We start from the raw sequence: 25,505 nt of genomic DNA on the forward strand, positions 1-25,505 counted from the left end.
TAGATTGGTTATAACAAAATGGTTATGGATTCTTGCAAATCTACAGAGTATCGCGACTGGTTGCAGTTTCTGTCACCATCTTTCACCATCTTTACTGCCATTTTGGGAGGAATTTTGATTGAATACATATACTGACTGTCAAGCACTTCAAATCACAATATTCCACGGTTGAACGCACAACCTCGTAATTGCCTGAACTACCCATGATACTATGTACGCAAATGCCATCAGTATTCCAAATTCATATAATTCTAGTGCCTTTTACGGGGTCCATCTTGGATCAGGGTGTTTCCACACCTTCAAGGGTATCATGGATACAAGTAAGAGCTTTAAGAACAAGTCTATCGCGGGGACTCCCAAACACCAAACCATGGAAATAATTGCAGTAATCAATATCACCAGCTCCGCTAACTCCAGCGACACTATCAACGCTTTGAGACGCCAGTTCTACGAAGTCTCCTCATCGTCGTAAATCTGAACCCTGGATGCATACTCTTTGATGTTGCTCACAACATAGTTGGTGATTGTGTCACCTTTACCGCTCGCTACCCGTAGCAATAACTCGTTCAGGTTGTATCGCCCCAAGATGTCAACGTGGTCGGCCGTACGAGGTCCTCCTCGAGGATTGAAGCGTTCCGGCTCGTGAGGCATTTCAACGACTGTAACCTTGACGCCTGCTGGGTTGTAGCGTTTCATATTCCAGCCATGATTACACATGTAACCTGTACTGAGAAGGTTCACGGTGCCATCTCCCTCGCCCATGACAACGCCGTGATCCACGTCTCCTTCTGTATAGCCTGTATCTATTGTAATGTTGAGGTTGGTCAATGATGGCTGATCCGGTGGTTTATAGAAGTACCCTCGCTCAGTCGGTTTGCCAACACCATAAAAGCAATAGATCTTGAGGCTAGGAGCAAGTGGTAACCGCGTTTCGAGAGGATTGATCCACTTCTTGGGATCATGTTCATTGGCCTCGACCTCATCTATGGAATGAGCAATACCCCGAGAGTAACTGCCCTTGATCTGATCTTGATACCAGTCCTCAGTTGTGTTGAGCAAATAGGACACGCCTTCCTCGACGGTAAAGTTGCGATCAGGCGTTGTCCAGTTCGAACCGACCCTGAAATTTAAGAGTGATCCGTATGAACGGTTCTGGCCTGGCCTGTCGTCTGGAGCCCAGGTCAAGTTACCCCATACAGAGTTTCCGCCTATGGGCAGCATGGAGGATATCCCAGGCATGCCGCGGAAGATCTCGGCTCTCTCTTCTTTGCTCAAGAACTTTTCCAGTCCGTAAATAGCGAATGGGTTCAGTTGAGCTGTGTCGCGCATCTCGCCAGAGAGCACAGCAGTCAAGTCTTTGACTGCTCCAAGCATGCATCCACTGATGTTGATCCAGGCCTCAACGTGACGCTCAACCCAGTCAGGTCCACCGCGCCCGCCTCTTTCTGATTGCACCCAATGGAAAAAATAGTAAAGGACCTGGCTCCCCATGCTGTGAGATGCGAGAACAACTTTCTTGTCCTCAGTAGCCACCGCAACTTCGATATGCGATTTTAGCCGAGTAAAGTAGCGGTCCCGTACCTCAAGGTTGGGATACGACAAGCGCCAATCGTAAGCGGCCGTGAACGAGTTTGTTGGGTCATAACCGATGGATGCGAGATTCTCGAAGATTTTGCTCCAGATCCAATATCCCGTGATGAAAAAATCGGTAGCATCGAAACCCTGGGCAGCCCTCAGCTTTACGTTGGGCGGATCAAGACCTGTCCTCTTGTCGAGCATGACATGCTTCTTCCAAACTTCCTTGTCCATGACCAAAGCTTTCATCATTGTCCAACTGCCCCAAAGTCGCTTTCTGAAGTAGGGTTTCGAGATATTAGCCGTACCCCAAGACTCAAGTCCCGTTGAGATGACACCAGGTATCATGATCATAGGATGGTGGACTCCTAGACCCTCTGATCGAGCCTTTTCGCCAACAGAGAATGGCTCGTACGATTCGGCAATATCCCGCTCACCCTGGACAAGGTCACGCATGTCCTTCACCAAGCCAGCAGGCAGAGCATCCATTAAGTTGTCCATGGACAAGTCGGTGAACTCGGGGAGGTCGATAAGATCATTGCTGGAAGCGAAAAACCCAGCGGCTATAATTCCAAACAAACTACCAAGGAAGAAGACGAATGTATTGCGGCGTTTCCGGGTCCTGGGCACGGCATGTTGAACAACTCGAACGTGTGTGGTCGGCTCAGCCGCTGGGCTGTCTTCCCTTGAAGTGTTCCCAGCATCGGCGCTGTCGTTATTTGTCGTATCTTGGACATTCCGGCGTCGCAAAGTGGACTTTCCCATGGTGTCAACTGAAAAGCAGGCCTCTCGGAGGCGCCGTATGGGTCAGTCTCTGGTTGGGGAGGGGGGAAAAGAAGAACCTCGACCAGACTTTGTAGGTAGAGGAAAGGTTGGTGTTGAAGAATTCTTGTACTGTACTAACGTAGCTATGACGCCCATAAAGAATTGGCGCGTGCTCTAAAACAAAAACCGGGGTCTCTCGATCCTGATGTGTCTCATTTGTTGGCGGCATTTATCTACGTATACATGTATTATATATGTCGTCTAGGTACTAAGGTAATGGGTAATAGAAAGGGGTTGATGTTTAGCCCGAGGGCTACGGGGTGATGGACTAAAATACCTAGCTGCGGTGATTAAAAAGTTGCACCGTGTTTGAAAGTTGAACCAAATATCACATGAAAATACGTACGTCTTAGGGCGTGGAGGGAGGAAGCTCGGGCATCGGATCGAAAGGACATGCCGGTGGTTCCTGATAGGCAGGAACCTGACGTCAAAGCCAAGATAAGGCCGGTACTGCAAGGGGATCAAACTACCGGCGGGATTATGCGAAAGGGACCAAAATTGCAAAGGGACTGAAGGCCTTTAGACGAGTTAGAGTGACCCCTTGCTTCTTAATGCCACTTGGGCAAGCGTATCTTGGAGTTGGTTGTAGAATATCACATGCTCACTCATATGGATCCTATAGGTAGTAGGTATCTAATATTATGTACCTAGGTACAGGTGCCTATAGAGTTGAAAGAGACCCAGACCAACATACCCTACCATTAGTGTGGCGCTTAGATCGTATCATGGATCTTGAAACAATGAAGTCTACCATAGTAGCGACCACCCATTCAAGATAGTCGTGCGAGTCTTTGGTCTCGACTTCCATGGAAGTGCACAAATAGAGTGTAACTTCCATAGTAGTAAAACCCCGCCTTCTCGGGCTTCTACATAAAGAGTAGAGAGCTCTAAAATAGCCCTTGGCTCTGCAGACTGCAGCCCGGGCTGTAGCGAGCCCCTCCACTATCCCCTGCCAGCTTGCCCGGGCGTTCATCCACCAGGCCAACTGCCCTACAAGCCTTGCCCTCGTGGCCTGCCGCTTGCGTTGGACCACTTACTGCTAGTAGCGTAGCTAGGTACCTAGGTACTAAGTAATCTACTAATCTAGGATGTTGCCACTTCACCCCCAAAACGACGACGCCTGAATTCAATCTCAAGATCTTCCCACCTTCTTTTCTTGGCTTTATATATGTGACTCTTGCCGATCTGACCTCAACAGACATCTTCTTCCATCTCTCCATTGACAACAAGCACCTACAACACAAATTACCCCTCAATTCCTCGATCCCTCCCCTCACCGATACCGGGCTGAACTCCATTTCCACCTGCCCCTCTTTAAGGTATCAAAACGTCGATATCCAGTTTTGAACCTCCAACATCTACATCTAAGATCATATTCCACTCAAACGTCATCCCAAACTCAACTTTTTGTCACAAGTATCAGTACTAAACTCGGACACTACGTCTGAGTGCCCCGTCCCGCTTAAAAGAAAGGAAAAAAACTTTACAATCCCATGGCCACTACCAAACCCGAGAATCTCCCTGGCGAACTACGTTACGTCCAATACGAACATGCTCTCGAAGCTCAATATTTACCCGCGATCCGGGCCTTGATCTCAAAGGACTTGAGTGAGCCTTACAGCATATATGTGTACCGTTATTTTCTTTGCCAGTGGGCACATCTCTGCTTCATGGTCAGACTGATCTCTTCTTCACGTCAAACCTCAGCTATTTAACAACAGTTCTCTAGGCACTAAACCCAGTCGACTCGTCCCTCATTGGTGTTATTGTGTGCAAGCTGGAAGTCCATGCCTCACACTCCAACCCCACTCGTAGAGGTTATATCGCTATGTTGGCTGTTGCCTCCGACTTCCGTGGCCATGGCATTGCTACAACCCTTGTCAAAAAGGCCATTGATGCCATGACAAAACGCAATGCCGATGAAATTGTCCTTGAGACTGAGGAGACAAACGTTGCCGCCATGCGACTATACGAGCAGCTTGGTTTCCTGCGCACTAAGAAACTGCACCGCTACTACCTCAATGGGAACAGCGCATATCGGCTTGTTCTGCCTCTCAAATACATTGATCTCGACGCTGGACCAAACGACCTTAAGATTATTGACGTCTAACTCGGATTTACGTGGTTTTCTTGTTTTCACGGAGTCGAATCATAGGGGGTCGGTGGTGTAAATGTTTGAATACCGTGGGGTGCGGCCAGCGACAGCATTGAGCGCTATGTGGAATTATTGTCATGTTTATTCTTGAACAGCTGGAGTTTGGTCTATCAGGTATGATGCTTACGATGATACGATTTGTATTTTGCTTTTCTCACACCATATTACTCAACCCCTGAGGTATCTGTTGGCTGTTACCTCTTGTTCTCCCCTCTGCATTTGGATGAGTCATTTGTTGTGTTGTCAGGTTTGAAAGATGTCAGATGACTTATAGATCGACGCTTTCAGACCCCAGGGGTTCCCTGAAGAGATCCCAATGTACGTATATGCATCTATCGATTTCTGTCAGCCTTGCTTTTACAGCAGCATAGGCACACCAAAAACATGACTCACCTGGCTTATAGTAGATTGGCCTTCCGCGAATCTCTACCAATCTGAGCTCTCGCAACCTTTGAAGAACTCTGCCCACGTCGGCCTTGTCTGCGAAGTCGGCCGTGTACACGCAGATGAGTCGATCTTTGCGAGAATCCTCGTCGACTGGTCGAGGAGCAACTTTTGCTGCGATGCCAAGCTCGTTGTTGGCTGTTGCTTTTGCGACAATATCCCACACATCATTCACCTCTGCTGGCGGGCAGAATAGCATCCACTAATGATATTAGTTGGCTGATGTGACGGGCTTCTCTCCTTTCATTCATACCTTGCCAGCTCTGACTCTAGCAACATGTGCCAAGTGTAGTATATCGCCCGAAGCTTTCTTTCTCTCCGCAATCGTCTCTCTCTCTTGCGCTGCATGGACTTTTCTGCTCCTTTGAACGCCCTCGATGAATTTGGACAGAAGTTCTAATCTCTCAAGGCCGCCTTCCATGACAAGCTCGGTTTTGCTGCCTTCTTCTTCGGGTGCTTCATCTTCGTTGCCCTTGCTGTTCTGATTCTGGGCCAAGGATTTCTCCACACGGGAGATATAAGGGTTGCAAATGTAGATCCAGGGCGTGTCCTCTGTGATGTCCGTTGTCTTTGGTGGCATACGTGTGAGAAATTCGTCTATAGTCTCGGTGAGCTGCCATGCATAATGCACCCCGGCATAAGGGTTGTGGAGGTGGGTTGTGTCTGCGTGAATGTTTTTGCGAGGAAGTGGCCTTCCAGGACTTTGCTGCTGTTGCTGCATCCAGCCTTGCACATCGAACTCTTGTACACGACGGTGGAGGTCCATAACGGTTTCATCGTCCCCTGTGTTGATAAGTCAGCAAATAATCAATCGATGGAATCCGGTGAATACCGTAAAAGTCAGAATCATCGGAGTGATCCATGGTGTTGATACATGAAATATCAACCAGAGGTAGAGGAATGGTGTTATTGTGCGATGACGATGGTGGAATTGAGTTTGGCGTTCGTGGGCAAGAACACAAACTGGAGGGCGAATGTCAAGAATTAAATGGGATTTGTGTTTGAAAGAACCTGAATGTCCCCTTGATCCGGCATATCCATCAAAGACAAGAAAGAAACAAGTGAAGCGCGTGTTGACGTAAGAAGGCAAATCTACAGTCTGCTTGACCTACCCCAGGTCAGGAGATGGAGTCGCAAAAGCAAATTCGCGTCGATGAAGCGCTAGCCCGGCAGTTAAGCTTTCAATACCCTGCAGCAACTGATAACAGTTAGTTAGATGCCTCATGCCCTCTTTCCTTCACTACCAACTACCTAGGTACCTACTAAGGTACTAAGGTAAGTGTAACCCTGCGACTGATAACAATTAATTGACTACTAACCTTCCATGGAAAAAAAGCAAAAAATACACTGCGTTTGGAAGTGATGAAGCATGGCGTTTTGTTGTTCAAGCTCGTCAGTTCCTATTGATATAGGTAGTCCAAGTAGTAACATTGGGTGGTGATATTGCCCCATGGAATGAGCCTCAATCCATTTTGCGGTTAGAGAGGGGCCCCCGCCATCAAAACCCCATTTCTATGTCGACGATTTGTTGGCTTTGAGCTTTCTAAAACCCAGCATCTATTTTTATTAGCCCCGAAACAAATGTTCGATGGATGATGCAAGGATCATATCTTCAGAGGTGTCCTTAACCTTGGGCCTCCCTCCTAGTTGCATTCAGTTTTGCCCTGCGCATCCAAACTTGTTGGTAGTGGGAACGTACAACCTCGAAAAAAGTGAAGATGATGTTCAGGAGGGTAACAAAGAAGCCGACGACGACGAGCGCGTAACTGCGACCAAGACACCACAGAGCCGTAATGGCAGTTTGCTGGTTTTCAAGGTCGATGGTGCTAAGCTGTGAGTTTCTTCGTCATGCACAATTCCTCGTTGAAGTTGACAATTGCATAGCCATCTAGTTCAGACTGTTTCACAACCGTCAGCAATTTTGGATCTTCGCTTTCACCCATCCAAAGACAAACAAGATATCCTGGCAGTGGCATCTAGTACTGGGACGCTAGCCGTGTTCAAGCTGGACCCTGCACAGAACTCTTCAGCACCCCTACAGCACATCTCAACAAGTCGATGTGAAGACATTGGAGAGGATATTTTGTTCCTGCAATGCAACTGGCACCCTGAGATTCCCAGTATAATTGGTGTAACAACATCGACGAGCTCTGCGCGACTCCTGCACTTGGACGAGGGGTACTGTATCAAAGACTACACAAAGCTGAACATTGCCAATTCTCTCGAGGCTTGGTGCATTGCCTTCTCTTCAGGAGCACCTGCTTCAACCGACGAAAAGATACAAGTTACAGCTTATTGCGGCGGAGATGACTCATTGCTCCGCTATACATCCTGTGTCTGGGATCCCAGTGACTCTGATTCGCCTTGTGAAGAGCCCTATTCGCCTATCACTATCAAAGGAACACACAACGCAGGAGTCACAGCAATTCTTCCACTCTCATTATTCACCAAGAACAATGGAAGAGTTATTGTGACAGGCAGTTACGACGATCATCTTCGTGTTTTCATTATACACGACCTGCACGAGACGTATGGCATGAAAAAGGTCGAGCTCGTCCTTGAAGAGAACATGGGAGGAGGCGTTTGGCGTTTGGATCTCGTCAAGACTCAAAAAGATACAGACTCAACTAAGATCAGAATCCTCGCTTCATGCATGCACGCCGGTGCTAGGTTTATCGAACTAGAGGTTAAGCAAGAACAAGACTGGTCTTGCCAGGTTCTGGCGAGATTTGAAGAGCACAAGAGCATGAACTATGGAAGTGATTTTGTGAGGGATGATCAAGCGGGAGAGACCTTGTGGTGTGTGTCGACTAGCTTCTATGATAAACTGCTTTGTCTTTGGAAGTATGAACCATAGTTTGGTTTGTTTGCAGAATAGCCTAGAAGAGGTAGGAAGTTCTTTGTACTTTCAGCAAACAAACACTTGTTTACTAATTGTAATTTCGTATACAAATTCCAAATCTCTATCCATGCTCGTATCGTAAACTAAGGCTGGTAAACGAAATAGGACTGTGGCATGGCGATCCTCAACCCCTCCATGCCATGGACAGTGATGTGGATTTGAGTGAAAGCATACATACATATCTGCATCTGCAACTAGAGCTACGTTACTGTTCTATTGTATCCATCTCTCAGCCTTGCAGCTTGCTTGGAGATTTGCCCCCTGCAAGACGCCCAGGATCTAAGAGGCGCCTACTGTAGGAACAAAGGACCCCAACAATAAGTGATCCATTGGACCCATCTGTAGGTGCCACTGAACACGTGCATGGGGGAACTTTAGCTAACTTAAAGGGTGAAGAAATGAACAAGCATTAGCAAGGCGAGAGCTGTAAGAAATGACATTATATCAATGTCTGTGAGAGGAGAGAATATAAAGACATGTGTCAGGGTAGATTGAGACAGATGCAGCTTTGTTTACCCCTTTTGTGTCTCCTATTCACCTACAAAAGCTTCTAATAGAGCTCTTCTTTGTCAGCTGTTAATGCGCTGCGAGGTGAATTGTTTCACAGCCCCGCCACCAATGGAGGGTCCAGAGGCCTGCCTCAGGGTCGTTAGGTACATAAAGGACAAAATTAGTAGATCAACGCATGCTTTTTAAAAGAGACTTTTTAGGTTATTTATTTCTGTGCACTAAAGCTAGGAGGTCAACTTTTCTGTTACCCACTTGGCAGGTACTAACTAGTAGGCCCGTTCTCCAGCTCACTGGATCCTAACTTGACCTACTCTTTCGGTCTTTCTTCAGCCTGAGAGCTCTCAATTTTAGCCCAACACTTTACTTACCTCTACTACTATACAACCGTTTGCTCGCCCCTGGGAGCACAAAAGACGAAATTAACAGGTCAGTTTATGCTACGTGGATCAGACTTCTCAGGTTGCTTATTTTTGTAGCCCAAAGCTTTGTTCCTCTTATCAAACTACATATTAAAATCACAGTCACCTCACTTCCCATTTCGCTCCTCGTCGCATACGAAACATCGCCCAGGTCCTGCGTCAATATAACATTAAACAGCAAGCGACGAAACAAACTGTAGACTAGATCTTCCAAACTATTGTTCCTGGTCGAGACATGGAAGCCAACGGCAGCCTGATGTCGTCTGGCGGTGACTCGGACGTCGTTGCCAGAATGCAGCAGGCGCTCGAGATCGTTCATAACCCATACGCGACCAGCGGCGACCGTAGGACAGCCCAAGATTATTTGGAGGAAGTAAAGGATCACAATGAAGCGCCGATGCAAGGCTTCAACCTCGCTTCCGACAAGTCGCAATCCCCCGTCGTCCGACACTACGCTCTCTCTTTGCTCGAACATGCGATCCGATACCGGTGGTCCACCTACACCACAGAACAGACAGAAGCTGTGCGGCAATGGGTCTTGAGTCTCGGGCAGACTGTCGCGAAAGAAGACCCGGCTTATATACGGAACAAGACAGCTCAACTCTGGGTTGAGGTTGCCAAGAGATGCTGGGGTGCAGAATGGATGGATATGGACTCTATGCTGTATCAGTTGTGGGAGGTTCCTGACTCAGCTGTTCACAAGGAGCTTGTCATGTTTATCCTCGAGAACCTCTCCGACGAGGTCTTCACCGGAGACGACTCGGTCGTGGCCATGCGGGAAGGTGTTCTTAGCAAGGCGTGCGTTGAGATCTTCACTCCTACCTCAGTGCTGGTCGAGGCCTTTCCCAATCGACAACCCGGTCCGCCTGTGCGGTATGGCGATGACGGTTGGCTGAGCCGGCTGTCCCAATTCTTGGGCTACTGCTTGAACTCGGCGCACAGCGATAACGATGAAGTCAAGCTATGCATACACAAGGGCCTGTCCGTGTTCCTCTCGCTCATGCCATGGGCAATCCCGAAAGCAGTCTCTTCTGCACGCTGTGTCGAAGTTTTGTGCGTTGGTCTTGCCTCGTCGCATGCCTCCATCCAAAAGGTAACGTACACTGACCTCAGGGCATCAGAAAAGTTGGTCGCTGGAAGCATAAAGGACGAAATGAGTTGGTTAGCGTATGCTACTCAGACCAGACTTCTCAGGCTGTTTATTGTTGTACCCCATGACTTAGGAGGCCAACTTTTCTGCTGCTCACAGTTAGCCCAACTTTTCATATGATCTAACCAACCATTTCTAGGCTGCGCTGGAAGCTCTCCATGCTCTCTATTGCAGAACCAATTTCAATGATGAGGAGTTCCGGGAGCTAGTAGCCCCAATGTACAGTCACGAATCAATTAACCTGTGCAGGCGACTCTTCGAATGGTCTGCTGTGGATCCCGAGGACGTTGACGAGGACAAGTATCAGACACTCAAAAAGTTGTCAGAGGTATGTAGAAGAGCGGATCGCGACAACGTTATACTAACCAGCCTCGATAGATGCTCTCATGCTTGGGCGATTATTTTGACAGGAAATACGCTAAGCTACCTGCTGAAGCCGCCAAAGACGAGTTCCTAGGACTTTTGGTCCAAATCGTGCAACATCAGAGCTTAATGGTATCGATTCCGGTCCTCGTCACCTGGACGCGACTACTCAGCAACCGTCTGATCGGCCCTGGCGAGCATGTCTCTCCTTTCATCCCGCCCCTTCTAGAGACATGTAGTTCAAGACTGGTCCGATACGAGAATCTACCAGAGGATACTCAGGATCCTACTTTCCTGTATCTGATGGAAGACACAGACACAATTCCCGAGCGCCATGCTTTCTTGGGCAATTACCGCCGGTATAGCTCCCAGATCATTGAAGCCGTTGTCCAGCTAAAGCTGGTTGACGCAATCCCGCACATTCTCAACCGTACCGAAGAATTACTACAACACCTCTACGATGGCCAGCCTTCCCTGGATAAGCAAAACTATTTCAAACATTCCATGCCGGTCCTACGCGTCGATGCGCAATTCACTGTTATTGAAGCCACACTCAAGGGATATACCAAGTGGCGCAAACACCGCCCACAGGAGCATCAGCAACATGGGCCAGAAATGGAGGCGAATTTGGAGACGTGGTGTAATAAGATACTCGAAATGATATTCGAAGACCCAATGATCAGGAAGCGAACTTTGCAGCTTCTTGTCTATTTCTCCACAACTGCTCTGAACAAGAATGCTACCTTCATGCTCAAGGTTTTGGAACACATTCTGCTGACATGGCCGGCACTTGAGCCCGAGTACCGTGCTTTCAACGATGCCATTAAGGACCTGCAGGGTGAAAGTATGGTTGAGCTGCAGCGACTGGCTTCAGAGATGCCAGACCATCTCTTGGTAAGTGATCTGAATATCCGATAAAAACATATATTAACAGTCCTATAGGGTGTATATGACCAAATCGAAAACAAGGTGAATGAAATGATGTCATCTGGATCGCTCGACGAGAAGCGTTCTATTGCCTATCGTAGTTTCCTATTCATTATCATGCAAGTCCTTTTCTCCCCAATGACTAAGCAATTCGCTAACCTACTGGTAGACACCGAGCAACCGGCGTTGGCGCTGATGCCAAGATTCAAAAGCTTCGTGAATTTATTGACCCCGTAAAGGCGCAATGGCAGGATGAGAACGTTCGAAACTCTTTGAAGTCATACGGCAGCTTTTGCGAGCTTTTGGGGCTGGACAAGGCCCAAGCCTACATGGCCAACCACCGAGCTCATGAGATTCATGATTGGGGCACCCGTGAGCTTGATGCTGAAGGACTCGCTCTTCAAAGCGAGCTCGAAGAACGCCTTAAACTTCTCCCACTTCGATCAACCAAGAGTTTCCTGGCGTTTTCAGTTGAGAGACTTGACAAGAACTCGGATGCGTTCAAGGCCTCGTATGCGCTATGGGAAGACGGCTTCTCCAACATCCTAGCTGATCTGCTCGAATTCCTGAGCTTTGCACATGCATGCCACAACCCTGACAACTGGGCTGGTTTACCCAGCGAGATGCGATCAACAGTCAACAGAATTCTCAGTGATCGATTTTGGCAAGCTGGGATTTCAGAGGGTAGCAAGGATGACTTTTACGCACGTGTCATGGACAAGAAGAACACGATGGAGGGCCTTGCATCAACTATTCGCGGATCGGTGCGTTTTGTCAGGGAAACCGCGTACGCAATCATTTATTGCATGAGCCGCTTGGAACGCCAGTTTTATGGCTTCCAGGGACTCTCTGCACCCCTTTCCAAGGCTCTCTTTGCAGATTCAGTCTGGTTGTCCACGCACCAGCAAAGCAACTTGCTGAATTTGGTCAGGTACTTGGTTGATGACTGTCCTGTTGATTGCCGAGAGCACTTCCTCCCACAAGTACTCGCCGCATGCTTTCAGCAGATGGATGCCAAAATCAACGGTGAATGGGACAAGATGGAACGTCAACAGCAAGTGGCTGCAGATGGTGAAGCGGGTCTGAAAGAGGAGATGAAGGCCGAAAGTATCCTACGACAAGTTACTTACACCGCAGTGTTAATGGTGGCCGACTTTCTTGACCCAACAAAACTTAGTAGGTTACCATGCCTCAAGATCTCTTAGACTGGTTATGCTAATGATTGCTCAGACGGACCGATCGAGGAGGGTACTTCAGACTCCGACCAAGCAAAGAACTATCCAACCCTTCGCAGGTTCTGTCTCATCCACCATGAGGTCGTAGAGCCACTGCTTGTTTTCTGCGCTCATGGAATTCGAATGCGGGACACTAGATGTTGTAGTATGATCTTACGGTTGTTCGTGTCGCTGGTTCCTGAGTTTCATCTCGTGGATGGGCAATTGCCCAAGTCAGTGGCACAAAGCCCAATGGAAGCACATCTTGCGTCGGACAAGTTTCCTGTTCCCTCTTCAATCTCGTCGGCTATTCGGGAATACATCTCGCTTGATGTGCTGAAGGCTTGTATAACGTCGTTTCATGAGCCTTACTTTGTGGAACTCCAAAAGGACTTGGCTGCCTTGATTGCGGCTATTGTTGTCTACTACAGCCCCATCACATCGACTCCTAGCGATGTGTTGCTCTCATTGCCCAATGTGAGCGAGTCAAGTCTTGAGCGTTTATCAACGTATATGGCCAAGCCCGGTGCTCACACTCGCCAGCAGCGAGCCCTTGTGTTGGATCTTTTGAAAGATCTAAAGGGTGTCAGCGTATCAGAGATGGGAAAGCTTCCGAAGAGCAGTGCATTTGAGGGCTCGAGGGGCAAGAGAAACAACAGAAGCAAGATGGCGCAGCAGTTCATGAACGATCCTCAAGGGCAAAATGCGACGCGAGCAGGTATGAACGTGGGTCGTCAGTCGACACCAGATGGGCTAGAGGGAGTCTCCAACCTATTCGAGGGGTAAATCTGTGGGTGGAAAAAGAAAGGAAAAGAAGCCTATTGTCTGCACAGATACGACTGTTGAAAGAGGGTATGTTTAACACAAAAGAGTGGGAGAGGAGTAGAAGCTTATAGACCTCAGCCTCCCAAATCATAGGATACAAAAATAAACAGCTCAAAATATCTGGTCTAAGTAGCATGGGCTGACCTAATAATGTTGTCTCTTATGCTTCTAGCGACCAATTTTTTCTGATATCTTGGTCTTTTTTTTGTATGCATATTGACGTTATTATCACACCACACTTGGACACGCTCGGCGAGGCCGTTATGTCGCGCATTGATATCATGTTTATGAACATAGCCATAGTCAGCAATCGTCAGTTCATTTCCTTAACTCTGTTCAAGACAATCAATTTGGGGAAATAACCCGGGGCCGGTCAGCGTCTTGGCCTTTCTGCGGTTTTACAACCGGCCCGGCGTTTTAGTTGACCGGCACGCCTTTTCCTCGGATTGAATAGCCTGCAGCTCAAATCTATATAAGGCCGCCACCCAGGGAATGATGCTGATATCCAGTCATACCGGGGAAAACACCCGAGACACCTAAAAGGCCAATTATTGGTAAGATCCGAGCGTCCGACTTGAGCTTCATTACCAGTGGTGGAAGTCTTTTCCTGCCAGCATACCAGACTTCTTTTTCGGGCGGCCAGGAGGTGGCAAAGTATACAAGTGGAAGCAGGTTTGTATCTTAACATCAGTATATATGCTTTTGCGGCCCATCACTGATGCCGGAGTATGATTGTCATGGTTCAAAACTAGGAGAAGCCCGGTCCATGTACGAGAAGTGTCAGCAAACTTGAGACGAGGCGCATTTGTAATGAAAAGACAGCAGAACCAGTCGACCTCTCTAATTTCACCGAATATGTGGAGGAGGATAGGTCAAACGTACGTGACTCTTGGGTAGTTCGATGTGCCGGTTTAGATAGCTTACAGCTCGTCCTATCTAGATGCAAATACTGCCGCCCTCTCAAGGAGAACTGCATGAGTATCACCCCTTGTAATAGATTCATGAGACTTAGGCGGCCCCCTCGATTCGGCGACAGATTGGGAAGAGCCTCAGTTTTTAGAAAGCACAGAACCAGATCAAGTAGTGCGCCTTCGGCTACCATATTCCCCGATTACGTCTCTATGGACTTCATATAGTGGAATCTAACAAAAGAGAAGCAAATTTCGAAATGAATATGTTCAGATTCAAGGCAAATGTACTTCTTTTGTCCAGAAGCAAATAACAGTACCTCAGGTGTCAAGTACAAGCATTACAGTCAACAAAAGAGGAAGCGGTCCTCGATTACCCCCCCAAGAAGCCTCAATCCTCGGGGCCGTTTCATTGTTTCCTCCAGCTTCATCAGCTCTTGTCTTGTTGGGGGTATTCTTTGAAATTGGTCAGACAGACTACTTCTATATCGATGAAGAATCGCTCCGACAACGACTTGACCAGTTTTACTCATGCTCGTCTCAAATAACACCAGAAGATGCCTCCTGGATATCGGTTGCATTGATGGTATTTGCCCTTGGAGTGCAGTTTTCAAGTCATTATCAATCTTCAAAATGGGATTCTTGCAGGGAGCTGATGAGAGACACATGATATCTGCCAGAGCATGGATGATGCTATTGATTCAGTATTTTGCCAAAGAGCCAGGAAACTAATTCCCGATATACTGATTGTAGAATCAATCGAGAGTGTACAAGCCTTTCTCCTATTTGGCTTATATATACTACCCTTCAACCCAGTTGGACTGTCTTGCACTTATTTTGGAATTGCCATCAAGCTAGCGACACAACTAAACCTGCGTATGAAAACGACATCTGCTGCATCCTCAAGGGAGTTTGAAGTCAGAAAAAGGGTTTGGTGGACCGCATACGCTCTTCAACTATATATCCAGACTGTTGGAGTCATAAGAAACAAGCTGACGTTTCCAAGAAGAACTAGCACCTTACATGGACGAACTGTCTCTATTTGCCGAGCAGATATTGGTAATGACTATCCTGTAGATATGGAAGACCTACAGCCCAAAGAGCGAATCAATGCTTTTCAAAATACCAGAGCTATGCTGAAACTCAGCATCTTCATGGAGAATGCTCAGGAGGGAATGTGAGTTTGCCCACACCCCTTTTGAAACTTATGAGTTAACCAAAAAGTGCGGGTTTGATGAACAATGACAGAATGGTACATGGAAATGCTTTACAAGATATCGTGCATCTTAGAGAATGCATTGGCAGCTACTGGCAAAGTCTTGCCGAGAGAACCTTTTGCCAAGATCTCAACCTATCGATCTATGCCAGATGCTTCATGATAAGAAATACCTTTCAAAGTCATCATACATAGAGCCTAGTTCTTAATATACTGCCATTATGGTTCTGGTAGCAAGCTGTGCCTATAAGAACGATGACAGGCTAAAGGTCCTGTAAGAAAGGGGTAGGAATACTGCAGAAGATGTCAACTGAATTTTCCTCTTTAGATTCCAAAAGATGTGTAGCAGAGAGTTTAAAGCCTATGTTCGAAAGAACAAGTCGTGGAAGAATGGGAGCGCTGGAAGTCTAGATAAAGATGGATAAAAGCGGTTTCGAAATTAGGTAGCCTGGAAGATACTTTGAAATTAGTTGTCATCATCTAAGCTCAACGAGTATAATGTTGTGGAAGACCAGGATGACATCACAGGATATGTCTATCGATGCGAATTCATTGGTATTCTGAATGATTCCGATGCAGATTATTTATATCTGAAGACTCATCTACCTGCAAGTTCTTCTTCCAACGCATAGGCCATATCCCCAAGCGTGGCGAACTTCCAATCATAGATAGGGTAATTGCGGTTCCCCATCAAAGCGCCATGCCTCTCAATCCAGCAGGACTTGATATCCAGAATCTTGGCCGGCTGATGATCATGGAACTGACTCTGAGCAGTCTGCAACACTTTCTCCTTGGGAATCCCAAACTTGTCCCTGACTTCACGCAGAAGGTACTGGAAGTTCTGCAGGTTAGGCTTGTAGCTGCCAACGTCTTGAGCTGTGATGACCAGATCGAATGGGACCCCTTGCATAGGTCCTGAGTTACTCCTAGAGAAGGACTCGCGATCGACATTTGACAGGACAACAAGCTTGTAATGCTTGCCGAGGCGACGAAGAGCATCGACAGTATCGGGAAACGCGGGCCACGAGCCAACCGAGTTGCCAAAGGCCTCATTTTGTTCTGCAGTTGGTTCAGGAAGGAAGAGTTTCTCTGCAACCTTGGGGTGGATGGTTGACAGAAGTTCAGAGTATTTCATATCGGGAGTGGCATCCTGCTGAGCGGTTTCGGCCTCGGCATAGACTTTCAAGAGCTGGTCCCTATTGAACTCGTCTATGCGGGCTCCCATCAAGGGTTTGAGAGCGTCCAGAACGCCTGTTTCCCAGTCGATTAGGGTGCCGTAGACATCGAATGAGAGGAGACTAAAGTCTGAGAGGTTGGCCATGTTAATCAAAAATTTAGTGATGATGGCTTCCTATTTCTATTTTGTGTAAGAGTATACGTGACGCAATGAACATGTCTGTGTCTTGAGCAGCTACCTATTTATACAAAGTGCACGCCCTGTAATTGACTATCAAGATGTATGGATGCGATGCGCCCTGCGGGTGACTTTCTCAGTACATACTAAGGTACCCCTCTCTCCATGAATTTTAGAGAGGCACATCTCTGCACTTGCATCTTTGGATTTCTTGGTACTCAATTTGGATATGATCAAACACAGTACGACCCTGTTCCGAAATACATCGGCAAATTCCACCTAGACTGTTGGCGTCTGTACAGCACGCTAGACACGCCTTGTTTACTTGTATAGAGATGAAGAAGAATTGGCTTTAGGGCTGAGACTGAGACGCCAACTAACGTCGCTGTACATAGTAGCATTTTGGGTTTCAGAGCTGGTACCAATAGGAGAGAAGATCTGAGAGAATGCAAACGCCGGCGTACACAACTCAGACCATTAGTAGGTATTACATGTACGGATAAATGAATGGATGGATTAACATGGATCTTCAACATTGGGTGAAACCATCAACAGCAAAGAGGCGTTGACCGAGACATGGCATCCACATGGTCAGAGTCAGAATTAGCCGCAATTACCGGATGCGGCAACCATCCCAATGATGTGATTTGTGGCACTTGACAGACGCTCTTTATCACGGACCATTTGTTGAACAGCTCTCAACTCCTGAGGACGATATCGCAGTAGTTAACTACAGCACGGCCCAGTCGTACATATATGCCACTTACAGATGCATATGAATACCCTAGATTTACTTTTGTTTCTTTGCTTTGTGCATAGACTACGTAATGAAGTGATCGATCTGCCATTCTGTCAACGCATGGCAATGCAATATATCATAATCAAGTTGTTGTTGCCGACGTCCCTGGAAATAAGATCAGCCAATATGTCACGTTATCTGGTCTGGCTATAGCCTGCCTGAACAAAAAATAGACAATGATTGACATATTCGCTTCGTAAAAGACCCCTGTGGCCCTGATGGTTGGCGGTGCACAGTCCAGTCCCTGTGCATCATGATCAACAGCCCTGGAGCAAGCAAATGTTTGGCTTTCAACCCAGGGATTGCCACAGCCTCACCTGTTGTAGCTCTTATGAATCGTAGAACTTGTCTGAGTGTCGAATAGCTCTAGTTATCCTATCAACCTCCTACGTAATACCACAGGCTTATACTGTATGTAATCCCATCATGCAGGCTATCACAGCGGCCTCATCAATAATTGTCGCGGACTGCATTGTTCACCAAGCGATCAATGCTGTTACTGTATATGTATCTTATCTCCTAGGTCGGCTGTTACAAGTATATTGATCTTCATCATGAACCTCGGCTCCAAGAACGATAACTTTATGCTATAAGTACCTATCAGATTATAAGAAAAAGAGAAAGAAAAGAAAAAAGCAATTGTCGTGCACATACACACACTTCGCAATTAAGTTGTGACAGGCCGCGAGTCAATCTGACAATATGAGCTTGGAGATGCCGAGGTTCCAGGTACTTTGCCAACAATGGGTGACCATTCTATCTGTAAAGCCCCTGTAAGCCCCGCTCAGCCATCTGTTCCAGCCCACAGCCTCTTCCCTCTTGACGTTGTTAGGCTGTCAGGCCAAGCAAGGTCAAGCTCCTCGGGGCAGGCTTCTCCCGTGCAGTTCCTTCCTTCAAAATCGTTCGGCCTAGTATCAGAGTGGAGCTTGCTCTAGCTCAGTCCAGCTTAGTGGTTGCAGGCTGTCCGACCCGCTACCCTCTAATTGGCTGTCAGCTCTTAGACTTCAACTGTTAACAAGTGCGCATCAGGGGATGATTTCCCGCTTCCCATAAACCAAAACTCCACGACTCACTCAACTCTTTGAACTCAGTCAGTCGGTTATCCATACATACCTAGGTACTGCTCTGTACCTCACCAGGTACCAACCCTGATTTGGCGTCAGTTGACGCGAGAATCGCTAACTTGAAAAGCACTCCGTACATACTATAAGTTACCTAACTGACAGTTCTAGCGGGTCGTTATTTACCGTACCTGGTTCTTGATCCATTCTCTTGCATCGCATTGCATCTCAGTATCCTCTTTTCTTTACCTGCTTTATCTCGTCCAACGGCGTCGTTGAAAAAGCAATTCTTTCGCCTGGTCATCATCTACAGTACACCAGTCTAGTCTCTTGGTTCATCATCTATCACATCGCCCGTATGTACTCTCGCAAACCCGCATTGTCTCATCGCCTGTCATCACGTTGACCCCCTTGTCCTCCCCTCCATCTCCTCTTCGAGGTTCCACCACCAACCTGCTGCCGTCTCTTCCTCGTTCTCTTTCCTCTCCAGATACAGTTACTGTACCGCTCCTTAGCTTAGACCCCCCGCTGTGCTCTGCGGTCCTGTGTTGTGCAAGGCTAATAATAAGCAAACAATTCATCTCCTCGCTCGCTCGCGCGTCTCGGATACAACGTCTCGCTTGTTGCCCGCTTGGACACACTTTGCCTCTTTCTTCCCTGCCCTCTCCCATTGCTTCTTTCTCCCCTCTCCACCATCTCGTCCTATTCTATCGTTATCCCCGTGTCTCACCCTGGTATATCACATCTGAAGAGGAACCAAAATCTGGATACCAGAACCACTGACACTTCCAAGTCTTCGCCACTAGCGAGTCATTGATTCCATTAAATCAATGCTTCATCTTGCTCGCCGAAACTTTCAGATCTAGTATTGTCTATCTCAACTCAATCGGTCGTACTGGTTTATGATCGCTGTGTAAGAGTAGCTTCATCAACAGCTTTCACTTCGCTTTCGACTTACAAAATCACACTCTTGATCTGGGATCCGATACGATAAGTAACTCGCGTCTTCGTACACCCTATCCTGTGGCTCTCGTCTACTCTGTCCTCCCACCCAGCCCTTGGACACCCAGCCCTTGAACGATCGCTCTCTGTCTCAATTCCAGCTCTGCCGCCCATCTTGTTGGTGATTTTTGCATTTCAAGCGGAATCTTATTGTTGGACCTGATCTCTACCGCTCATAACTACGCTTCGTCATGGTCTATTGTGGTAAGCCTTCACGGGGCTGCCAAATGTGCAGAGCCCGAAGAATCAAGGTATGTTGGTAATCTTGTCTTGCTAGGCCTCACTACACACATATCGTAGAGGCTCTCTCTATAGTGCAACTGCTCACAATCCTAGTGCGATGAGACGAAGCCAACCTGCAACCAATGTGCCAAATCCAGGAGACAATGCCCCGGATACAAGGACGAGTTTGATCTCGTCTTTCGCAATGAGACACAGGCTACTGAAAGAAGAGCACGCAAAGCCAACAAGAAAGCGTCAGCCCAAAAGCCAGGCAAATTAGGCTCTCAAACAGCTACCAGGGCCGTCGTCATCCACAAGCCAGCACCCGACCAGTCTATCTTGTCAACACTCCAGCTTCCGGTTGAGCAACAGGCTACTTGCCATTTTCTGTCAAATTTCGTTCTCCTTCCTGCTCATGATCACACGCGCGGATGGATGGAATTCGTTGTCCCTCTTCTTAAGGCCGATCAGAAAAAACCAGCTCCCCATTTCAGACTGGCTTTCGAAGCCTGTGCCTTGGCTTCTCTCGGTAACCGCGTTGGTCCTGGATGCGACTTTGAAACCAAAGCTCTGGGACACTATACCCGAGCACTTTCCGCCACATTCGTCGCTCTCAAAGACCCTGCCCTGAGCAAAGAAGATTCTACCTTGGCCGCTGTGCTTCTCCTTGGACTATTCGAGAATATCAGTGCAAAGCAGCTGGGAATGCTTGCTTGGGGTTCCCACATCGAAGGAGCCATCAACCTGGTCAAATCTAGAGACAAGAGGCAGATAAAAACAAAAACTGGTCTCGCTCTTTTCGTGGCCACACGAACGCAAATGGTATAGTCGCCTCCCCCATTTCTCTGCCAAACAGTCCAGCTAACAAATGAACAGATCATTCACACATTGACCACGGGCACAGCCCCGGCTATGGGAGTTGAATGGTGGATCACAGATAGCGTTAACAACCACTTCGGAGCTGAATGCCAGCGACTCAACATTCGCACAGCAGAACTCAGGGCTGAGTCTAATCGCTTGATGGCAACTTTGAGCCGGAGTCCCGAGAACATCGAAATGTTGCTCGATATCATTCGTCGTTGTCAAACACTTGACCAACAGCACGCGGCCTGGGCAAATTCTCTGCCCGAGTACTTTCACTACAAGTCTGTGGCATGGGAGGACAATGTGCCTAACGGCAACTACGGCTTGGCTGAGGTGTTCCCAGGTCGAATCGACGCCTATCAAGATCTCTGGGTCGTTAGTGTCTGGAACCTGATGCGTTGCTCACGTATTATTCTAGCCTCTCTCATCGTTCGCTGTGCTGCTTGGGTCTGCGCTCCCGTTGACTACCGAACAACTCCCGAGTACGCAACAGCAGCAAGGACATGCGTCGATAACATCACGGATATCATTTCCTCAGTCCCATACCAACTGGGATGGTTTAGCAACCGCAGAGAGCTCCTTGAGAGAGCCAATCTATCCGCATTCGGGTGTGGGGAGGAAGATGCCCTCAAGGGTCTACCAGGTTATTTCCTGACTTGGCCCCTGACCTGTGTCCAGGGTCAAGACTACACGACTGATGCGCAAAGAGCATGGGTCAAAGGCCGCCTTGAATTCATCGGTTCCCATCTCGGCGTCAGATATGCCCACGTTCTCCGTCAAGTAAGTACATTTTGGCAAATATTCTCTACTTCTCAATACCTTCGTTTTTCTCTTTGATTTTGAGTCCCAAGCCCTGCTTTGCTCTGTGCTTTGATCTCCACATTTATTGCTTTTTACTGTATCATCTTCAGGATTAACTGACGCTGCTCCACAGCTCAACATTCGCGTTCCGTCAATGCTTATCCGCCGAGACGGCTTAATGGCCAACCCATACCCTGGCGCATACAATTTTGAAAAGCTGTTGTCGTCCAAGACGGCGCCCGCAATGGCAGGATATACTTTAAATCCGATTCAACAACACGACGCCATGCAAAAAGAGCGGGTCCATTACCAGAAGCACGACTTGTTGAGTAAGGCGCGCGGGTCCTTGAATAACGAAGAGAGGGTGGCGCAAGGTCTGCTGCAGCTTTAGAATTCTGATTTTTAGATGCCAGGATGGTCGGTTTGCTGGTATTAGGAATATTGTGTTGTGCTACATGCCATGATAGACGGGGAATGTTCCCTGGAAAACCATTTGGCTAAAGACAGCTGGCCTTGGACGATAAAATTATATATATAGCTACCTAGGAATTAGATGTGTCAGGTGCTGGATACCTGTGGTCCAAAATCATTACAAATCTGTTTGATCTGAGCTGAATTGCGCCATCTGATAAGATCTACTGCACGAAACAAAAACGTAGATCAGTGTATGATCTTCAAAGCTTGCTGGTAAATATTGTCTCATGAGTGCATATGATCTTGAGGAACCAACTACTCCCCGTCTTCATTTGCAAGACATTTAGAAACTGTATTTCCGGCATGCTTGCCCGCGCAAGCTGTTTGTGAGCAGTACTGTCTCGAACAATTAATCCTGCATGGGGCCATTTGGACGAAAAGGAAATAAGAGTTGCAGTTGAATATCTGGCATAACATGAATCGCGCTCTGAAGACCATGTCAAGAATAAAGACCAGTTCCCATAAAGTCTTAGCAATTCGTTCGTGCTCCCGTTTACCCCGATAATGATGATTTTAACCCCATTGTACAAACTTCGCGATGGAACTGCGACCGGCTTTTACTTTTGCTTCTTACTGCACAAAACGTCAGATGTGAAGAGCTCGTTTGGCAACGTTGTACTTACGCTTGACTACCATCTTGGGCTGTGCCTAGATTCCACGCTTTGACGAACCAGCTCTGTGTCGCGTCGACATAATTCTCGGTCTTGACTTGCTTGACGCCAACCTTTACTCCGTCTTTTGTGAATACGACGTTCTTCTTGCCCATGCGCTCCGAGGCGACGTCGGACATCTTGGCGACGCTGATGTAGACCTGGTAGCCAACCCAGCCGCCCACGCCGAGGAGAGCAAAAACGATGATGAGAGGAAGGACCTGGCTGTTCGGAGCATTGAGTTAGACGAGCTTGGAAAATTCTGGGGGATTATTGGTTGTACCTGATTGTTGAGGTTTGCGCCATGATGTATTATTGCCTACAAGGGCGATGCGATGCGAAATCGGCGATAGTACCGAGTAAGGAGTTCAAATGCGAATAGGGCAGAAGAGTCAATGCTGTATGCGATCAACGCAGTCGAGAAAGTCGAGAAAGCAATGGCGAAGAAAAGAGGAGTAGGCGATGTGCAAAGGTAACGATAGAGAGGCAGCCGAAAGGGGTTACACTGCTGCGCAAACAGAGTTTTGAGGGGTCGCAGAACTGAAGAAGCTGGTTTGACTTATGGGGAGAGGGAGGAATGGATGGATGAACCAGGCCAGGCCAGGCCAGGCCAGCCGCAGTCCAGCATGGGGGGATCCAAGCCTGGCATGTGGTACTTCAGGGACCTGATTTTAGCTCCAACTTGCGAAAAACGTTGTAGCGATCGCCAATTGGATCGATTAAAAAGGGTCTTTTGAGTGGTTTGCCCCTCCTGTAGATAGGTACATATGGCTTTTTAGGGCGACGACGGGCAATCGAGTTGATCGTGATTGTACCTCTTGGACATTGATGACAACCAGTCTTTGGTGCTGTCTGATGGATAATTCATCATGTGAAGCAGATACTTCTTGTTGCTGATCACGAACTACCAATCTATTTTTACATTTATAGTAGCCTTTAATTACCGAAAATATCCTTGAGATCCCACCTGGCTTAGAGATTCAGTACCTGAAAATGCCAAGAAACTATCCCGGCCCGTTGCCGTCCATGCCATCCTTGCAGTGAGTGGGTGGCAGTGCTGGAGAGACCAGAGCTGAACAAGATGAGATGAGATAAAACTCACTTTTCGCATACCTTGACCAAACATAAAATGAAGGAGCAAGTTTGGAAACATGGCTTTTGATTAGCTCATCTGACAGGCTTACTCGTATTCAAATGACAGTGCTTACTTTGTCTTGAGGATTCAAGCTTTCAAATGGCGGCTGACATGTACTGATCTCCAACTCTCGAGATTGCTTTTAGTGATGAGAGGCTTGCAGGCTATTCAGGGGTTTGACGCAAGTCTATGTAGTCGGAATAAGAAAATACGGGGATGTCTATAGAGCCTTTTTTGCGATATAGGTAGGCGATGCGAGATCGATGTGACTTGTTTGTCATTTGAATTGCTCTGTGAGATAAACGAGGGCGTCGATCAAGCCTATAAGCGACAATGGCGTAATAAAAAGTGTCCTGTGAGTATGTGTAGACACGCACTCAACAAAATTAATTCGTGGTAGTTTAAAGCCTATGACTCGACAAAGATGAAGCCCAATTACACTTGACATTTGAAGGTAAAGGAAGGACGAGACATAGACATGATAGCTAAAACACTGTCATTATGTGATACTCTGATGCCTCATTCAGAAGGTCACTAGGTTAACTTGCAAGAATTATCATGGTTTTTCAGATGTCATAAGCCTCAACTTAAAGGCAAATATGTCAGTACGGATGTGATAAAAACGACATGAAAGCGTCAAAAGCGAAGCACATTACAATACTTGTACATATACGACTATGCATTATAAATTTATACTGATTGAAAAGAGCAGTGATCCCACTAGTATTACCTCAGAACCAGTATCTTTTATACAACTCTGCACTTATGTTTGGGGCTTACAAATCTCTATCTCAGTAGTAAGTGAGTGTGAATAGATTTCACTAGTTAGAGAAAAGAACATCAGGAACTGAACCAGTCATGTTCGCCGTTTTGAATTACCCATTCCAGCACCACAGTCGAATTTCTACTCGGTAGATATGAGTTGAGTTGAGACAAAGTTGCGCAGCAACTAGAGCAACCGGCAGGATATACCATACCAAGACATAACATGACATTCACTCAGTTCAAACACAGCCGCAAAACACCCTAGTTCTGGTCCAGCTAGGTATATTCGGATCAATGCTTGTGATTCGAGCGGTTGGCCGGTTATCTGCGTACGTCTGAAGGGTAAGTGTCCAGCCTTGTGCGAGCTATGAGGTACTGAACCGAATTAGTCTTGGTATTTATACGGAAGATATGCCATTAAAACGCACAAGTTAAACGTAAACAACGACGAAATATTACGACAGAGAAGAGTAGCCTTGGTTGATGTAGGTACTATAGTGGTTACTGTATTAGTACCTACTAGATAAGTGTAGACAATCCATCATGTGTGGCTAGTGCTAAAGCGTGAAGCTCTGACGCCACATACATAAGCTCCAAGCTCCGAGCTTACACGAACAGGACAACAGGAACATAAGGAAAATCTCGAGTTATAACAAATGGATTATTTCTTTTCAAGTGAGTCATTCCTCTATTGGAGCTCCCATATTGATGCTGCTGTCCTTTCCACGTCTGGCATCTGATAGCGTGGCTCAGGCAACCATAAAAAAGGAGCCCCTCCTTTTGTAGGTAGGTTTCTTGGCTGCTGTCGTTGTGGCGGTGACCAATGCGAAGAGGCCAGACTGCAGTACAGATCAGCTCTGAGCTCATCAATCAACCACCACCCATTCATCCTCTATTCTCCATCCCAGTCCAACATTTACAAACCTCTTTGACTGGGGCATTTGG

The 25,505-nt window shown here is 47.3% G+C and overlaps 9 protein-coding genes across 9 annotated transcripts; 4 read left to right on the forward strand and 5 right to left on the reverse strand.

Moving 5' to 3' along the window:
* Positions 1 to 447: 447 nt before the first annotated feature.
* FPOAC1_009372 (uncharacterized protein) lies at positions 448 to 2,340 on the reverse strand (the record flags this gene model as incomplete). The annotated part of the gene is made up of 1 exon (XM_044853798.1): positions 448 to 2,340. One exon carries the CDS (start codon positions 2,338 to 2,340, stop codon positions 448 to 450), a length of 1,893 nt encoding a protein of 630 aa, XP_044706468.1.
* A 261-nt stretch (positions 2,341 to 2,601) lies between these two features.
* FPOAC1_009373 (uncharacterized protein) lies at positions 2,602 to 3,102 on the reverse strand (the record flags this gene model as incomplete). The annotated part of the gene is made up of 3 exons (XM_044853799.1): positions 2,602 to 2,677; positions 2,747 to 2,917; positions 3,095 to 3,102. 3 exons carry the CDS (start codon positions 3,100 to 3,102, stop codon positions 2,602 to 2,604), a joined length of 255 nt encoding a protein of 84 aa, XP_044706469.1.
* Positions 3,103 to 3,893: 791 nt separating this feature from the next.
* Positions 3,894 to 4,510, forward strand: FPOAC1_009374 (uncharacterized protein; the record flags this gene model as incomplete). Its single annotated transcript, XM_044853800.1, has 2 exons — positions 3,894 to 4,073; positions 4,130 to 4,510. 2 exons carry the CDS (start codon positions 3,894 to 3,896, stop codon positions 4,508 to 4,510), a joined length of 561 nt encoding a protein of 186 aa, XP_044706470.1.
* Positions 4,511 to 4,798: 288 nt separating this feature from the next.
* Positions 4,799 to 5,862, reverse strand: FPOAC1_009375 (uncharacterized protein; the record flags this gene model as incomplete). The annotated part of the gene is made up of 4 exons (XM_044853801.1): positions 4,799 to 4,887; positions 4,949 to 5,201; positions 5,253 to 5,782; positions 5,832 to 5,862. 4 exons carry the CDS (start codon positions 5,860 to 5,862, stop codon positions 4,799 to 4,801), a joined length of 903 nt encoding a protein of 300 aa, XP_044706471.1.
* A 725-nt stretch (positions 5,863 to 6,587) lies between these two features.
* On the forward strand, positions 6,588 to 13,270 carry FPOAC1_009376 (uncharacterized protein; the record flags this gene model as incomplete). Its single annotated transcript, XM_044853802.1, has 10 exons — positions 6,588 to 6,832; positions 6,884 to 7,758; positions 8,763 to 8,837; positions 8,888 to 8,931; positions 9,036 to 9,923; positions 10,120 to 10,308; positions 10,359 to 11,237; positions 11,286 to 11,435; positions 11,483 to 12,446; positions 12,501 to 13,270. 10 exons carry the CDS (start codon positions 6,588 to 6,590, stop codon positions 13,268 to 13,270), a joined length of 5,079 nt encoding a protein of 1,692 aa, XP_044706472.1.
* Positions 13,271 to 14,164: 894 nt separating this feature from the next.
* On the forward strand, positions 14,165 to 14,445 carry FPOAC1_009377 (uncharacterized protein; the record flags this gene model as incomplete). Its single annotated transcript, XM_044853803.1, has 2 exons — positions 14,165 to 14,187; positions 14,250 to 14,445. 2 exons carry the CDS (start codon positions 14,165 to 14,167, stop codon positions 14,443 to 14,445), a joined length of 219 nt encoding a protein of 72 aa, XP_044706473.1.
* Positions 14,446 to 16,031: 1,586 nt separating this feature from the next.
* Positions 16,032 to 16,754, reverse strand: FPOAC1_009378 (uncharacterized protein; the record flags this gene model as incomplete). The annotated part of the gene is made up of 1 exon (XM_044853804.1): positions 16,032 to 16,754. One exon carries the CDS (start codon positions 16,752 to 16,754, stop codon positions 16,032 to 16,034), a length of 723 nt encoding a protein of 240 aa, XP_044706474.1.
* A 3,122-nt stretch (positions 16,755 to 19,876) lies between these two features.
* Positions 19,877 to 21,927, forward strand: FPOAC1_009379 (uncharacterized protein; the record flags this gene model as incomplete). The annotated part of the gene is made up of 4 exons (XM_044853805.1): positions 19,877 to 19,900; positions 19,986 to 20,693; positions 20,748 to 21,515; positions 21,670 to 21,927. 4 exons carry the CDS (start codon positions 19,877 to 19,879, stop codon positions 21,925 to 21,927), a joined length of 1,758 nt encoding a protein of 585 aa, XP_044706475.1.
* A 640-nt stretch (positions 21,928 to 22,567) lies between these two features.
* Positions 22,568 to 22,966, reverse strand: FPOAC1_009380 (uncharacterized protein; the record flags this gene model as incomplete). Its single annotated transcript, XM_044853806.1, has 3 exons — positions 22,568 to 22,583; positions 22,634 to 22,885; positions 22,944 to 22,966. 3 exons carry the CDS (start codon positions 22,964 to 22,966, stop codon positions 22,568 to 22,570), a joined length of 291 nt encoding a protein of 96 aa, XP_044706476.1.
* Positions 22,967 to 25,505: the final 2,539 nt, after the last annotated feature.

This window comes from Fusarium poae, chromosome 3, assembly GCF_019609905.1.
Source record: "Fusarium poae strain DAOMC 252244 chromosome 3, whole genome shotgun sequence".
Classification (NCBI taxonomy): Eukaryota; Fungi; Ascomycota; class Sordariomycetes; order Hypocreales; family Nectriaceae; genus Fusarium; species Fusarium poae.